This window comes from Pseudopodoces humilis, chromosome 21, assembly GCF_049639895.1.
Source record: "Pseudopodoces humilis isolate 2021_Gansu_Grassland_sample_001 chromosome 21, ASM4963989v1, whole genome shotgun sequence".
Classification (NCBI taxonomy): Eukaryota; Metazoa; Chordata; class Aves; order Passeriformes; family Paridae; genus Pseudopodoces; species Pseudopodoces humilis.
The window spans coordinates 6,208,297-6,225,000 of record NC_142220.1 but is presented as its reverse complement, the minus strand read 5'-3'; the positions used below and the strand labels follow the sequence as shown (position 1 = coordinate 6,225,000).

General features: G+C 55.2%; 1 protein-coding gene across 2 annotated transcripts; it reads left to right on the top strand.

Moving 5' to 3' along the window:
- The first annotated feature begins 497 nt into the window (after window positions 1–497).
- FDXR (ferredoxin reductase) lies at window positions 498–12,008 on the top strand. Of its 2 annotated transcripts, none has more exons than XM_088065431.1 (12): window positions 498–756; window positions 2,440–2,537; window positions 3,660–3,755; window positions 4,916–5,038; window positions 5,566–5,679; window positions 6,175–6,276; window positions 7,561–7,668; window positions 7,854–7,938; window positions 8,554–8,786; window positions 9,086–9,257; window positions 9,709–9,882; window positions 10,562–12,008. In XM_088065431.1, the coding sequence occupies exons 1-12, from the start codon at window positions 609–611 to the stop codon at window positions 10,690–10,692; spliced, it is 1,584 nt and encodes a 527-aa protein (XP_087921557.1). In that variant the 5' UTR covers window positions 498–608; the 3' UTR covers window positions 10,693–12,008. The 2 variants fall into 2 exon arrangements, with proteins under 2 accessions (XP_087921557.1, XP_014111257.2); XM_014255782.2 differs by lacking the exon at window positions 498–756 and adding an exon at window positions 2,002–2,350.
- The last annotated feature ends 4,696 nt before the right edge of the window (window positions 12,009–16,704 follow it).

Below are 16,704 nucleotides of genomic sequence, written 5' to 3'. Positions count from 1 at the left end.
TGGCCTGTGGCAAGGTGATTGTTGCAGCAGGCAGTTCATGGTGTTTTACTCTGCTTCTCCTCCACCAAGTCCAGGAGCATCCTCAGATGCGCTGGGAAAGTGTCCCTGTGATGTGAGGCTGGAATTGGGGTGGCCATGGCATCCCTGTGCAGGTGATCCAGACTCAGGGAAAGGAGGAGTGGCCCTGGATCCATCCAGCATGACCCCTTTGGCATCAGAAATGTTGAACTATCGATTTATCCTGGGCTGGGGCCCAGGGGCTGCTGATGCACTGATTTGGGGGCATTGTCACCTCTGTCCAGGCCTATGTGGGTCATTGATCCAGGACATTATGAAACACCCAGAGGGCAAATTCCTATCCTCTGGGCAGGGGTTAGGCTGGGTCTGGGGCAGCTGGAGGGGTATGGCCAGGGCAAATGGCCTGAATGCTCTAGGGGGCCAAAGACCCTCCCCAGACTGCCCCTCCCCCAATTAATTTCTCAATTGAGTATCAGAGATAAATTAAAGTAAATGCAACAAATTATTGGGCATTCCCAGCTCCAGTGAGGGGGGGTGAGGGAGCATTAGAGGTGCTGCTTTTGATTCAGGCAGGGTAATCTTAACCTCATATGTTCCTGGTTGTGGGCATAAAATGCTCTTTTGCTCTCTCCTGCTGCAAAGAAATCAGCCCCAAAATGTTCCCAAGCACTGGTCAGAGCAACAGCTCTTTTCCTAGCTGGATTTTATGGATGTTGTTTAAGGCAATGCCATCTGAAGGCAAGTGTTTGCAGGCCCCTCAGCGAGCAGGAGACAGCCTGTGATTTAGGAGATAGGTGGATTATTCCCTGCCAGAGCTGGTGGATACAGAAGTTAACTGGGGAAAGGGAGAATTCTGGGAAAAAATGGAGGATTCTGACTCCTGTGCTTGGAACCCTCCAAATATAAACCAGCTGCTTCTTTGGATGACCTCTATGGCAGTATTTGGAGCCTTCAGCCTTGCCTCTCTGGCAAGGGCTCGATGATTGCTGTGCTGACCTGAGGCTGAGGGTTTGGAACCAACAGAATTCCTGGTCCTTGCCACAACCCCCCCCCAAAGGAGTGGGTGCAGAAGGAGGCACAGAGCCAGCTGTCATTCTCAGCGTGCCTTTGCAGAAAGCCATCAACTCATTTCCAAGACCAGGAGAGAAAGCGTGTGGGTTTTATGATCTGTATTACAACCAGCTTCTGGCTGTAAACTCCTCATGGTTTTAATTGCATTTTAAAAGCCCCATCAAGCACTCGCCTGCATGCTCTGGCATCTGGCCAACTTTTAAATGTCTGCTAGGCCCTATGAGATGATTTTTCTGGCTCATGTGTTGTGCAGGGTCTAAACCAAGATGGGATGTGGTGCTCCTGCATGGGAGGTGTGAGCACCAGCATCTGGAATGCTCTGAGGGATATGGATGAAGGAGGAAATAAAGCACAGACCATGGAGACACTGGGGCAGGAGTTCTGTCAGCATCATTTATCCACTCTCTCTGGCGTTAATGTTTTACCTTTTATCGAAGGATGCTGGGGGTTTCTCCTGGCAAGAATAGGGTGGCTGTGTAACGCATGGTTAAAATCAGCCTGAGCTTCGCTTTCCCCGGTAGATTTTGGCAGCTGGTCGCTTGTTGGGCGATAAACGGGCGCAGGCAATTAGCAGCATCAGTGATGATGAATGCTGCGAGAGCGCGCCGGGTACCGCGGAGGTCTCACCACAGAGAGCGGCGGTGCGAGCGGCCGCCAGAGGGCTCTTCCTGCCGCGCCTCTCTATGATATCAGCGCGTTTCCGGTCAGCCGCGGTGGAAACGGCGAGCTGCCATTGGCTGACGGTGCGGGGGCGGGGCCATGCGGCGGCGGGAGGCGGGGTTATGCTAATGAAGACTCTTTCCCGCCTCACGATCGGCTTGGAGGAGGGGCGGGGCCGGATCGGTGAGGGGCGGGGCCGGATCGGTGAGGGGCGGGGCCGGATCGGTGAGGGGCGGGGCCCGGCGGCCGCGGCGGAACACGGCCCGGGGGGACAGCGGGGACACGTGTCCGGGACAGGGAACCGGGAAAGGACCGGTATCACCGGGGAGCTGGGGCTGTGGGGCCGAGGGGCTGCGAGAACCGCGCCCCGCAGGCCCGTGCTCCACCCCTGCGGCTGTGAGGCGCGGGGCCCCGGTGCGCGGGGTCGGAGGTCTGGGTTCGGGCGCTCCGGAGCAGTTGACACCCCGCCGGCCCCGGCCCGGCCCTAAGCGCCAAAGCCGCTGTCCCTGACCTCGAGGCGCTCCCGGGTGCGGTACACAGAGCCCGGCCCCGCTCTGCTCCGCCGCGGCGATGGCCGGCGCGGGGGGCCGAGCCCCGCTGGGTGGGTGCCGGGCTCCGGGAGGGGCTGTGCCGCCCCTGGCAGTGGCAGCTCCTGTGGCTTCACGCCTTGCCTGTCGTTCTCCCCTGCAGGTCTGCGGCGGTGGCTGTCCTCGCCTGCCCCGGCACCTCGGGTCTGCGTGGTGGGCAGCGGCCCCGCCGGCTTCTACACGGCTCAGCACATCCTGAAGGTACCGGGATGGGTCTGACCGCGGGGGAGGGCAGGGATCTGCACACCCAGGGAGGCATCTCTGCGCTGCCTGCAACCTCAGCACCTTCTGGGGTGGTTTAGTGGGCTCCTGGCGCTGCTCAGGCCAGGTCGGTGTCGTTGGGGGGCTACTTGGGGCAGCCCAGACCCCACATGGTGCTCCTGGGCCTCTTTGGTTGGGGTAGGTACCGCTGCCTTCATCCCTGCTCTGCCCCTGGGCCTTCCTTTCAGGACTTAGGTTGGTTGCTGTGAGTTCATCCCAAGTGATTTTTCTAGAATCAAATAATCAGGAGGAATCTGCCTCGCACAAAGCTCTTGTCACCCAGCAGGAATGACATCTGGGACCTGCTCTCCTCCTTCCCCAGCAGAATTAAGATACATGGGTGATGCTTTACCTTGTGTCTGTAAATCTCAGTGCTCTGGGCAGTCAGTCAGGTCTGTTGGGAAATGAGACCTGAAAAAAGAACTGGGCTGCTGGCACCCTCCAGAGATAGAGCAGCTTAACCCCATCATTAAACCGTGTTGTTTAGTCTCTGGAATGTGTTGGAAAATAGCTGTTGCTAAGCCTCAGGGACAAATTTCAGGGCAGCTTAATCTCGGGAAGAGGCTGCCTCAAAATACAAGATAACAAAAGCCTTGCAGCCAAACATCTGTCTAAGGCTCTGTCCCTGAGGTGACTCAGCCCAGGCCATCTCAGGGCATGGGCACCTCTGCTGGGGACTGGGAGATGTCTGGCAGGTCCCCCAGCACCCAGGGTGCTGCACTGGCTGCTTCCTGGCACGGGGGCTCTCTGATCAGTCCCCAGGTATTGGATACCCACCAGGTTAGTGTGGAAAAGGAGCTCAGGAGTGGGTAGGGAGATGGAGCCCCACAAGGTGGATGTGGTGGTGGTTGGGGTCACTCTGCTACATCTTGTAGTCTGAGCTGGCAGTAACAGATGCAGCATCATCCTGCTCATGGAAAAGTCTGGAAGAGGCTGTTTCTGGCTTGCTGCAGCCCAGCCTTCTGCCCTGTATTTCCCCCAGCTGCAGACAAGTGTTTCTAGGCTCCTGTGACCTTTCTGTCCTCAGTGAGACAGGAAGACTGTGACTTTCTTCTCCCACAGCACCATGGTGGGGCCCTGGTGGACATCTACGAGAAGCTGCCTGTTCCCTTCGGGCTTGTCCGTTTTGGAGTGGCCCCAGACCACCCTGAGGTGAAGGTTGGTGCTGGCTCCCTGCCCCTTGCCCGTGTGGTTGAGTGTGGTGACAGTGGTGGGTGCAGCTGAGGTGGTCACTGTCCTTCCTCCTGCCTCAGGCTCTCTAACATGGAGCTGTTAGACCAGAGAGGTCCAGATCTCCTTCTTGTCCGTGCTGAGGCCATGGACAGGTGACATGGGACACCTGGCATTAGTGCTCTGGGCCAGAACCAGGGGCTTGTGATGGGAAGTGCTGCTCCTGGTGCTGGTCAGCCTGGCCTAGAGCAAGGCCAAGGAGCACGGATGGGTTTCTTTGTCCCTGGGCACTTTATGTCAGCAAGATCTCACCTGCTCATTGCTGCTGCCGTTTGCCCCTCGATCAGTACTTGTTCTGGGAACACACAGATCTCATGGGGGCTGTGGGGTTGGGCTGTAGGTGCTCTCCTGGGCACGGAAAAGTTAAACCAAGGATTTCCCAACCATTTTCCTTTGCCTGGCAGTGAGCTGTATCCAGGAGTATCTGCTGTATTTGAGCTGGAGCAGAGGTGGTTGGAAGTGTAGGATACAGGAAATCCAGACACAGCAGTGTCGTGCAGTGGTTTCCTCTAATCCCTGGAGATCCTAAAACCAAAATGCCTGGATCCCTTTGTGTGAGAGGGGAGGAATGGACATACTGCAGACACTGCCCCAGGCTGAGTCTGTCTGGAGCTGCAGGGGTGGGAGCAGTGGTTTTGCTGTGTAGCTCTGATTATTCAGAAGAAAAAGGTCTGGATGCTATCCTGCCCTGCATCCTTTCTCAAGGAAGTGGTTTTCAGGAAGGGTTGAGATGAAATGCTGGCAGAGGGGGCCAGGTGGGCTGCAAATCTCATTCCTGAGAAGGAGTTTTCCCCTGCAGTGGGGGTTTATTCTGAGGGGCTGAATGTATTGTAAAGGTCCTGTCCTCCCCAGGTGGGTGCAAAATACACATTTTCCTTTCACAAGGGGTGGTGGAGAGAGTGCCAAGTCACAGCTGTGCTTATCTCCCTGTGAGTTAGCTCTGGCTGTTCGTAGATAAGAGTCTCAGAATAACTTGACTGGGATGAGGTGGTGGAGCATCTCAAGGCTGGAGGGAATGAGCACAGGGATCTCTTGTCAGGCCTTTTCCCTGGCTGTGGGATATAACTCCAGGTCTGTGATCTCTGCAGAACGTGATCAACACCTTCACGCAGACGGCGCACTCGGAGCGCTGCGCCTACTACGGGAATGTCACCGTGGGAAGGGACGTGACAGTGCCCGAGCTGCAGCAGGCTTACCACGCCGTGGTGCTGGTGGGTACCCGCAACCTTAGTGTGCCAGCAGTCCTGGGAAAGGTCTGGAGGGTTATTCTCTACTGGGGTCTTGTGGATAGTGTTTGGGTGAGGTGTTTCTGGGTGCCTTGTTACCATGGGAAACTCTTCCCAGCCTTGGGACAGCTCAGATACTCCAAGGTTTGTCCAAAGCCCTTGCACGGGGCATGTGCTGGAGCTTGGCATCAAGTGCAGGGCTCTGAAACCTCTCCCTGTGCTGGCCAATGCTTATTTTAGCCTGCCATGGATTTGTCCTTGCTGCTCAGTCCTCAGCTTGTCATGCTCTGCCTTGGACCAAGGACGCCAGATTTGGCTCTGGAGCTCAGGATGATGAGGTGGATGAAGCCCCTGTGCCTGGGCTGTGTTTAGCCCTTCTGTTGAGTATCTTAGCCTGTGGGAGGGGATATCACAGCCATGCAGTGACCCTGGCAGCAGCTGGAAGGGGAGATTTGTGTCGGTGTCAAGCCCTGCACATAGTGACATCTCTGACTGTGTCTGCTCCTCCTCAGAGTTACGGTGCTGAAGACAACCGGGTCCTGGGGATCCCAGGGGAGAACCTCCCCGGTGTTTACTCAGCCCGAGCCTTCGTGGGCTGGTACAATGGGCTGCCCGAGAACCGGGACGTGAGTACAGCCCTGTGCTTTCCTGCCCTTCCTCCTGTCCTTCTTCCCATCCCAATGCAGGCATTCAGCTCCAGATTAAGTCCTGAAAGGCCTGCAGTTGGAAAAGATTAGCAGGACCCATGTTAAATCCTTCTTAGATGGTAGAAATGTGAACAATTTGCACATCAGTGAGAGTGGATTAGCTGGCTCTGCACGTTTGCAGCACATTTTGGCAGGGCCAGATGGGAACCTGTAGGGATGATGCTCTGCTTCCTGAGGAAGCTTTTTGGCCAAAACAGCTCCTGCTCCCAGGAGAGCAGGAAAGGTGGGAAGAGGGATCATCTGGGAGTGGCTGTGTTGCTGTGTCTCCTTGGGGAGGAGGCTGGTGTGGGGTAACCCAATCTGCATCACCTCTCTTTGGGGCAAAGCAGGGTGGAACAGAATTTAGGTGGTAAGAGCAGTTCTAAAGGGCTGGACATTGTGTAGATTCAGTCACAGCTGGGTCTCTCCCCACAGCTGAAGCCTGACCTGAGTTGTGAGACGGCGCTGATTCTGGGTCATGGCAACGTGGCACTGGACATTGCCCGGATCCTGCTGTCCCCACTACAGCTCCTCAGGGTGAGTGAGGGGTGCTCTGCACCATGAGGACAGCCCAGGCCCCAAATTTCCTCCCTGCTGGGTGGCTGCTGGCTCCCACCCATCTCAGACAAAACCTCAGACTCCTCTGTCTTTGGGATCTTTTGCCAGGGAAGGCTGTTGCCTGTCGGGTGCACCCATGGATTCCCAGTCTGTAGGGCATCCAAGGCTGTGGCCATGACTTGGGTGATGCCACAGAGCCCTCTGGATTGCTCTGCTGGCATCCAAAATGTTGGAAATCAAACATCATCCCTTGCTTTCCTATGAGAAGCAAAAGAGGAGCTACTTTCCCTCTTCTGCCACCAAACCAGAAACTTCTGTTGGGGTTTATCTTTTTCTACTGGAGCTGAGGACAGCAGCCTGGTTTCAGCTGGTGGCACTGGGCAGACTGGTGGATGGACATCATCCCTACAGACAGCTGGGAGCTGGTGTGCACCAGCTGCTCCATACAGCTTCTGCCCCAGATGTTGGCAGCAAGGGCTTTCCCTCTGGGAGAAATGCCATGAGGTTTGTTACAGCTGTGCAACAACTTCCTGTATTAATATCTAAATTAAATTTTAAAAACCCCCAAACTTGGAGGCACTGTCTACCAGTGACTAAAGCAAGCTGAGAGCAGTGCTGCGAGACACGGCACTGGTATGAGTGCCAGGGTGGGCAGGTAGTTCCCTGATAGAAATATTGGTCTGGAATGGTTTCTCCTGGTTACCTTGTGTCTCTCCTGTCGTGTTTTCTCTGGAAAAGGTCCTGCAGTCTGGATAAATGCACATGATTGAAACAGAACACAAGATTTTTGTGAGGTGCCAGCACCAGGGTGAGGCCTGGCCATGCTCGTACTTGTGCTGGAGCTGCCTGGGGCAGCCAGGTGGTGATTTGAGCTGTGGTTTGCAGCAGGTTTCATCCAGAGCCTGTATGTCCTGGGCTGGGAAGTCCCCCAACAGCATCTGCAGGCACCTCAGAATGGAGCTCACTGGAAGGCTTTGCTCTGTTAGCCCCAAGGTGAACCTGCTGGGTGGATCCCCTGAGGCAGTCACGGGGTGCTGGCTCGTTACCTCTGGTGCATTATGGCCTCAGAAAGAACATTCAGTGATGAGGGACCAGCTGTGCAAATAGCTCTGTGCAAAGGGAGATGACTTGTTTCCCATCCTCGCCCGGGCTTTCTGCATGCACAGCCAGCTTTTCTGCTGATTTTTCACCTTCAAGGCTGTGCCTTCCCCCCAGCTCCCTCCAGATCTGCCCTCGTCCCACTCTGGCGTCTCTGTTTTGCAGAAGACAGACATCACTGACAGCTCCCTGGCAGCTCTTGCCTGCAGCAAGGTGAAGCGTGTCTGGCTGGTTGGGAGGAGGGGACCTCTCCAAGTTGCTTTCACCATCAAGGTGAGGCTGGAGGTGCTGCAGTTTCCCAGAGCTGAGCCCCAAACTGCCTGTACCTGGTGGGGAGGGGTGGTTTGGGAGCGAATGTTGATCTCAGGCATCCTTCCTGCACCCATTTCCTGGCTCCCAGTGATTTGGGACTGCCCTCTCTTTGCTGGAGGTAACATTTTCCTGCCCACAATTCCCAGGAGCTGCGGGAGATGATAAACCTGCCTGGTACCAGAGCTGTCCTGGACCCTGCTGACTTCACAGGCCTTGAAAGTGCTGTCAAAGGTGAGGGAAATGTGCCATGCCCCTCAAGACAGGACTCACCTGGGCAGGTGATCAACCAGGAGTGATTTGCAGGTGCCCAGAGGGCACATCAGAGAAACTCTTGTCCTGTACTTAATGTCTGGCTTGTGAAGGCTCAGTTACCATTGTGTGTCACGTGCTCAGAATGCCAGGAGGCACCAAGACAAGAGAACACTGTGTATCTCTGTTTGTGCAGCCACTCAGTGCTTACACTGAGTGATGAGGGCAAGAGACTCCGGAGGGCTGACGGAACCTTGTGGGGAGATCCCAAGGTTGTTGATTTAAGAGCTTCCTGTAGACCTAAAAAGAAAACACTGAGTTCAAGGGTGTCCAGAGACCTGCTCTTCTCCACGGGCTGCTGCCTCCAAGCACCTGCAAGACAGGAAATTGCAGACTTTGATTTGTGTGTCCCACTGGCCTCAAGCCTCAGGAGATCTCCTGGTCACTTTGACTTGCAGTTTGTCATCTCAGAGGTGTCAGGCTCCCACCAACATGACAGACTCACATACTGACACTGCCCTGACATGCCTTGGCCCAGTGCTGTGTCCCAGGGGGCTTTTGCTGATTCCTGTTCTGAAGATCTCTCTCTTTTCCTAGATGCTCCTAGGCCCAGGAGGCGACTGACTGACCTGATGATCAAAACAGCCCTGGAGAAGCCAGTGGAGATGCAGGCAGCAGCAGCAGGGGCAGCAGCAGCAGGGGCAGCAGCAGCAGGGGCAGCAGCCCCCCGGGAGTGGGGGCTGAAGTTCCAGCGCAGCCCCCAGGAAGTGCTGCCCAGTGCTGATGGGAGGAGGGCGAGGGGCATCCGCATGGCCCTGACCCGCCTGGAGGTACTGCGGGCTGGTGTGGCCCTGGGAGGCTGGGAATGGAACTGTTGCATCCCTTGGGAATCTCTCCAAAGACAGCTCTGTGTTCCCTGTCTGGCTGGAGTGGCCTCTGGCAGGCTCTCAGGGAATCTGGTACCAAAAGGGAATCTGGTACCACTAAGAGTTTTTCCCAAGGGGGCTCTTTCCCTGATCCTGCTGCAGAATGGCCTTTAGCAAATACCCAGGGGTCAAAGATGCCAAAGGGGACTGGAGGGGGCTGCTGCTCTGCAGTGGTGACTGTGGTGGTCTCCTCCCTCTCTCAGGGCTCGGGTGACTCTGCCAAAGCCATTCCCACTGGAGATGTGGAGGAGCTGGAGTGTGGGCTGGTGCTCAGCAGTATTGGCTACCGGAGCCTGCCGCTGGACCCAGCTGTGCCCTTCGACAGCCAGCGTGGGGTCATCCCCAACAGCTCGGGCAGGGTGGAGGGTGTCCCAGGTCTGTATCCACAGGGATTTGTGTGGTGTCTTCCCCAACAACTTGGGCAGGGTGGAGGGTATCCCCAGGGATTTGCATGGACATTCCGAGCACAGCTGGTGGGCTGGGGGGCCTTGGGGTGGGAAGTTCATTCACCAAGGGCATGGATATTGCACACCTTGGAGAGTGGAAACTGAAGAAATGTGCTGCCTCTATCAGGGGTTAAGAGCTGGCCAGTCTCCATCTCTTTTTAGGGTTGTCTGGTTTAGCATGGGGGTTTTACTGCATCCTGTTACTAAAGTGACACAGCCCATGCAGCTGCTTAGTGCTGATCTGTATGTACACAAATTCCTGCCACAGCACTAAGGGTCTGTTCACACCACCAAGGTGGGGAACAGGGCAGGAACTTGCAGCCAGAAGGATCCAGGGTCATGTGCTGACCTGAGCCTGTCTGCTCCATGTGCCCCTGCAGGTCTGTACTGCAGCGGGTGGGTGAAGAGAGGACCCACAGGCGTGATCATCACCACCATGAACGACAGCTTTGACACTGCCCAGTCTGTGCTGGAGGATCTCCAGGGGGGTGTGCTGGATATATCCCCCTCCAGAGAAGGCTTTGGACTTGTGGAGAGCATCCTGCACAGCCGAGGTCGGTGTGAGGCTCAGTAGCAGCCAGCAGGAAGGTTCAACGCAGCCAAACTCCTCCTGGATCTGTGAGGGAGCAGAGTCTGAGCCATGGGAATGGATTTTTCTGCTGTTTCAATGTTCCAAAGCCCAGGGAGAGCAGGACTTGAATTCTCTCAAATATCTGTGTCATTGCTAAGGTTAATGACCACTTTCTGGGAAGGGCCATTAAAAGCAGCACAGACCTTGAGTAAAATGTCACTGTCAGCTGCTGAGACAGTGAGCTATTGCTCTTGAGTGGTTTTCCTAGTAATCCTTCCAAGCAAGTTAGGGGAAAGATTAAAATGCCCAGGAGCGTAATCTGCTGTAGCTGTGTTTAAAGACATTCAATTAAAGTGTGTATGTGTGTGTTTTGCCTCTTAAAACTGAGGTTTAGGAGTGAACTGCAAGCATTTTGTCCCGAGGTGGTTTGTGCTTGCTGTTGTTACGGCTCACAAAGGTCTGACTGATCCGAGCCGACTGGGACCTTCCACCCCTCTCCTTGTGGCGTTAGAAATTATTTCTCCTTTGTGAGGCTGAGCTCTGACACCGTGTCAGAAAAGGGCAGCTTTGCTGCCACATCAGGGCCCTGCCAATGGGGAGGTGAGGCTGAACTTTTTCTTACTTAGTTAAGTTCTCTCTCCTGTCTCTCACCATCACCCCAGGGGTCCGTCCTGTTTCCTTCTCAGACTGGGAGAAGATTGATGCTGCTGAAGTGGCAAGAGGCAAAGCTGCTGGCAAACCCCGGGAGAAGATTGTGGATCCTGTGGAGATGCTGCAGATAATCGGTCACTAAGGCAGCAGTGGTGGGAACGTGGCACTGCTCCAGTGGTACCATCCTGGCAGCACCAGTGGGTCTGGGAGCACAGGGCTTGTGTCCAGGGCTGCTGGTGGCTCTGGAGGGGTGTGTGACACTGGAGCCTCTCTGGTAACAATGAACTCTGGGCTCCCGAAGTCTCAAGACCAGAGGCTGCTGGCTGGCCTCGCATGCCTGCAGCCAGCTGCCATTCCTGGGCATGATTCTTTCCTGTCTGTCTTCAAAGCATTAATGAATCATGCAGTGCACTGAGGGGAGGTGTGTGTGTACCTGGGGGATTCCTGGCCAGCCACTTTAACACAAGTTGCGTGGAGGAGCTTCCCTGTGTCTTGCTGCCTCCCCTTTAAGCCACAAGCCAAATGGCTTTGTTGCCTTGTCATTCATGCCAGAGCAGGCATCTTTTAATAATGATTGCTTTTTTAAAATAAACCCTTCCAGGGAAGATAAAATCGACCTGCAACTTGAGTCTGGCTTTTTTGTCTGCCACTGCCTTAACCTTGGAGCAGCACCCAAAGTGTTGTGGCTCCTGCGACATCCCAAGGCAGGGCAGCCCCAGGTGCTCTCCACTTGCGAGCTCTACACAAGCAGAAGAGGGCATTCACTTGCTTTCTGCTTCCCACAGTTAAATCCCAGCAGAGCCTGGGTTCTGTTTTGTGGGGCAGTTGGAATAACAACCATGTAATTGCCTTGTTCTGGATCATGAGGGATCCTGTGTCCATCATTACCTGCAAGTGCCGACTGGTGCAAGCAGTGCCTTGAGCTCTTTCTCTCCTTTAGCTGGTGGGGTTATGTTTTTTTGGCCTGTGTGTTTTGAAGCTTATTAAATGCTTCTCTTAGCCCAGATTGCCTACGGTGACGGTGTCAGGTTTTAAGCCAGATTACAAGCCATGAGCTATAATCTCCTCTTTATCCGTGGCGCAGGGGCAGCGTCAGCGGGGCCCCTTCCCTGGCTGTCCGAACCCCCCCCCCCCCGTCCTCCCTGCCAGAGCACTGCAGGATTGCCACCCCTCCTCCCCAGCCTGTGGAAATGGTGACAGTGACAGTGGCTCTGTGATGGAGGCAGAGGGGGAAATCGAGCTAGGGCAACCTCCACCTCAGCCCAGCCCTCTGTCACAGCAGGGGACTTGCACACAGGGCACTGTTCTCCCACCTCATCTCAAGGAAGGGAGATCTCTGACTTCTCCCTATTTTCCCCTTTTTCACTCCCATCCTTTTCTATTTAAATCTCATTTGAAAGCTCATTAAGAAACTCAGGAAATGTGATAATGGGAACTCATACTCAAACAAGCAATAAAGCTTTTGTGGAACAGCTGTTTGTGTGATGTGGTTGTCCTTACGTCTTGCGGCTCATGCAGTCCTAATACTGAACTCTCGAGCAGGAGATTACATCAATGCTGGGTTCTGAGGTGAATCAGAGCTTTGGGAAGAGGGGTGTGGAGGCAAGGGGGGCTGCACCTGCCACGGGGAGCAGCAGTCCAGCTTGGCAGACTCGCCAGGAATGGGACAGCAAAGGGGTTGTGGCTGCATCAAATCTGAAGGTTTTGGGAAGAGAGGAGATGGATCCTCCCCAGGATTTTCTTCCACATCGCCTTGGATGTTGATGCCAAGGTGCTTTTGTAGCCACGTTAAAGACCACTGTGCTCGTGCTGAGCCTGGCACATGACTGTTCCCAAACTGAGGATGCTTCAGGGCAGTTTTTGGGCTGTGATAACAGATTAACACGAGTGTCTGTCCTTGCTGAGTTTGAGTGCTTGAGCTGAGTGACTTGGCTCAACCTTGAACTTGGCCAAGGCCCTGGGGTTAAAGCTGGTCTGTGGGAAAACCGTGGCATGGTGAAGGTCAGTGAAGGGCAGGGACAGGGGACTGAGCCTCATGGGCAGAGAGAGGCTGGTTACAATCATGTAAATTCTTATTTGACACTTCCAGCTCCCTTTCCTCTGCTGCCTGAGCCCCCAGGCCCCAGCCCCGTGTCCTGGTTGCTTCAGCCTCCCACGGCTGTCCTTACCGTCTCTCCTCGGGATGTGCGCAGCACGGGAAGGTCCCCGGGTCCCTGTCCCCGGTGTCGTTAGGTGGCGCTGGGAGGCCACACCGGGGAGTGATGTCCGGGGAGCGGTGACCGGGAGCGGTGACAGGGGAGAGGTGTCCCGGGAGCGGTGTCCGGGGAGAGGTGACAGGGGAGAGGTGACCCTGGAGCTGTGACCGGGGAGCGGTGACCGGGAGCGGTGTCCGGGAGCTGTGACCCGGAGCGGCACCGCCGGGCCGGGGGGTCCCAGCGCTCCTGCTGCCCGCCGGGGCTCCGGCCAGCCTGGGGCGCCCTCGCAGGCCCCCGCTTCCATTCGGGCTCTGCTTTTAGGCATGAATAGCCTCGTGTTTGGCCCAGGTGTGTCCCCGCCGCGGAGGTGAGACAGGGCAGCCCTCGCCCTGTGCTCTCCTCCTCTGCCACAGGAGCAGCTCCAAGGCCATTTTCTGAAGCAGGTGAGGAGCTGGGAAAGCAATGCTGTGAGTGACACCCATCTGCTGTTGGAAAGAGACCTGAAACACTGAAAGTCGTTGCTGCCAGCTCTGCATGGGGATTGCCCTGCTTGGATGAGTTACGGCTCAGCTTAGCTTTAATGAGGCTGCACAAAGCTGCTGGAGGTCAGCATGTGGTGAGCGATGGCCTGGGGAGCTGGTGGACACGGCTCCCTGCTCCTCGCTCTCCTTGCTGTCTCCTGTGTGCTTCTGTGCAAGGCAGCCGGGCTGGCACGGGGCTGAGCTCGTCACACTGCGGGGTGATGGCGTGGCTCCATTTGGGTCTTTGCAACTTCCTCTTGCTGGTTTGCACTGCCATGCCTCAGTTTCCCTGTCTGAAGACTGTCCAGGCCAGCTCCTTGGGCTCATGGGCTGCCCATGGGTTCATGCCTTGGAGTAGCAGGTCTGTCACATTCCAGAAACTCCTGTTGATGTTTCATTTTCCAGTTACTCCCAGAAGACCAGTGCAGATCTCTCACTTGCTTTGCTAGTTGCCTATCTACTGAGGTTGGCCTTTTCCAATGAGCATTTAGAGCCCACAAAGCAGGAGGCTTCCTGCGCTCTGGAATGAGGGGAAAAAGCAGCTTGAGTCAGATCTCTGGCCTGACACTGAGGAGCTGTGTTGTTTTTTAAAAGCCAGCTCACGCAACCAGAAAAATGGTTGAAAAGGCTTTTCCCCACCGTGGCTAGTACAGAATTTTCCAGCCCCGTCCCCGGAGCTGGCGTGGCGCAGAGGCGCTGTCCGGCTCTACGCCGGCCTCTCACCACGTGAATCACCAAACTGCGGCACCCGCTGCCAGGAGCCTGGGCAAGTCCGTCTGCGCCGGGACCTCGCAGGGAACAGATGGCTCCAGAGAGTGCTGACTTCAGTGCCTTGGCTGAGCACAGCTCCAGCCCCTGCCTCAACCTACCCTCACTGCTTGCTCTCCCAGGCACATCCCTCACGGCTCTTCCCCTCCATATCCGTCCCCAGCCCTGGGCAGGGATGGAGAACATGTTGGTGTACCAAGCTCCGGGGTCATTGGAGCAGGATACCAGCCCCACTGTGCCCAGGAAGCCACTTCATCCAAGGGACATCATCCCTTCTCCCAGAGGACCCCAAGAACATCCTTGACTCCAGGCCCACCACAGACTCATGGTTTCCACACCCAATCTTACAGATTCAGCCTTGCCAGGGTTCTGTGCCTGCCAGACTCTTGCTCATGGTTGAAGGGTTGTGCAGGGTCATGTAGTGGAGCTGCAAGTCCAGATGTTTTCCCTCTGCTTGGGATGAATGACTTTGGAAATTGGGATTGCATGAGCCCATTTCCCAAGGTCAAGATAGGAGCAGAGGTGTAGGAGATGCAAACTCCAAGCAGCTGTTTCCAGGAGTTATTTAGGGATACGACAGCGGCAGATAAAGTTGTTGGCGGATGATGGCTAGTTACACCCCAGAAAGAAGTTATATCCTTCCTTCCTGGGAAATTTCCACTTCCAGCAGCTTTGTCTGCCTCATCCCCAGCCTCTGGGGCAGCCCTGCAGGCACACATCACCCCAGGGGGAGGAATTACACCTGCAGGGATAAAACCATCCCTGTTTATTTTTGCTCCCTTAATTACTGTGAGGGTAGGACATGGTGGCAGCAGAGTGTAGCTGTGCCAGATTGGACCTGCACTGGATCTGTGCCAGGCATGCGCAGCATCATCCCCATGACTTCTGTCCCACCTTTCTCCTTGCTCCACTCTGCCTTGATTGCTTTTATGGCTGCTGGGATCCAAGATACTGGCCAACTCTATGTGATTATTTAAGCACCGATCCCCGAATTCTCTGGTGGATAGAGCAGATGGGGGAGGTGTCAGCTCAAGTTAGTATAGGGTGGAGGAAGATCTACATCTGTTTACATCTTAAGTGAGACCAAACAGGACAGAGACAGGAATAGGAGCCCCTGGGCTCAGACCTTCTTAATTTCTGGCCAGGCTTCTTGGGAAGGGGAAGTTGGCAGCCAACAGGAAGGACTGGGATGGATGCAGGGCCGGGATGAGTGCAGGGCAGGGAATGGGTGTAGGTCCATGGCCAAATCTCATGTGTCACAAGTGTCACCTGCAAGACTCGGCTTTGGCAGTGCGACCTGTGGGCATCTGATGTCAGATGCCTGTGGTGACAGCCCAGGAGGGTTGTGTTACCCAGATGCCAGCCTCCTTTTCCAGGGACAGCTCTGGCTTTGTGCTGGCAGTGCACAGATGCAGGTCCTCTCTTTCCCCAAGTCCTGGTCTAGGATGGACATTGGTTAGAAACCTTACACTGATTCTCTCCTAGGAACAGGAGGCTGATACTGGGGTTTGCCTCTCAGAGCTGGAGATACCAAAGCCTTGGTGTGCTGCTTTCCTGGCTGGGGGTGGGTGCTTTGAATATAGTCTGGGGTGCAGGTTTATGCAGGAGGTAGGAGCTCCCAAGGGCTCTGCAAGGCTGGAGTTCTGAGGGAACCGAAATGGAGGGGGCTGGGGCAAGGATGTGGGGGTTTACCCCAATTTAGGGTGTGAGATGCCAGTGCGGTTGCAGTGGGCTCTGAGGAGTCTGCATGGAGCCCAGGGCACTTCTCTGACTGATGTTGGCCTGGGCCACTGCAAACCTGGACAAACATCAGGGTCCCAACATGACCCTTCCACATTCCCCCTGCTCCCCTGGCCTGGCTGCCAGCAAGCTCTTCCCTGCAGGAGGTGGCTGCACACCGGGAGCTGTTGGAGCACCGTGCCTTGCATTTATCAACCTGCTTAGAGAGCCTCCTGCAAGAGGAGATACCAGGGAAAGGTAACGAGGTGGTGGAGAAGCTGGCTGGGCTCCCTTTTGCTGGTCTGTGCTCTGGATAAGGGACCAGCTGGGATGCTGAGGGTAACACACTGGGCCACTACCACAGCTGTGGGAAGGAGGAAGATGAAAGCGGGGAAAGATACTTTGTGCCTGTGTTGTCCCCACCCAACCCTGGACCTTTGTAGCCATCAGGGAAATTTTTTTTCTTTCTTTCTTTCTTTTCTTTTTATTTTTTATTTATTTATTTATTTTTTATAATATAGAAAGGACTTTGGGTGTTTAAATGCACCAATACATTATTTTGATGATGCAGAACAGTCCCCACAAGCTGCATCATGTCTGGTGACCCAGACCCAGCAGCAGGTTAGATTTGGGAATTCACTGCCTTTTCACAAAGAAAAACATTGGGGGTTTTGTTTTTAAGACATTGAAGGACTTTGCCAGGAAAACTGCAAAACTGGAGCTGGGCTCTCAGGGCAGTTGCTCACTGCCAGCCACTGGGCCCAGTGGAGAGGAGTTATGTCTGGGGAGCCTGGCATGAGAGTGTCACCACCAGTCCTTGCCCTCCACTGCTTGTCCCCACTGCAGACACCTCCAGCTGTGCCCAGATGTGCACCAGACTTTGGGCTGTCTCTGTCTCATGTGTGGGGATTGGGCTGTGATGGGGATTAAATGTCCCATGGGATGGGGATG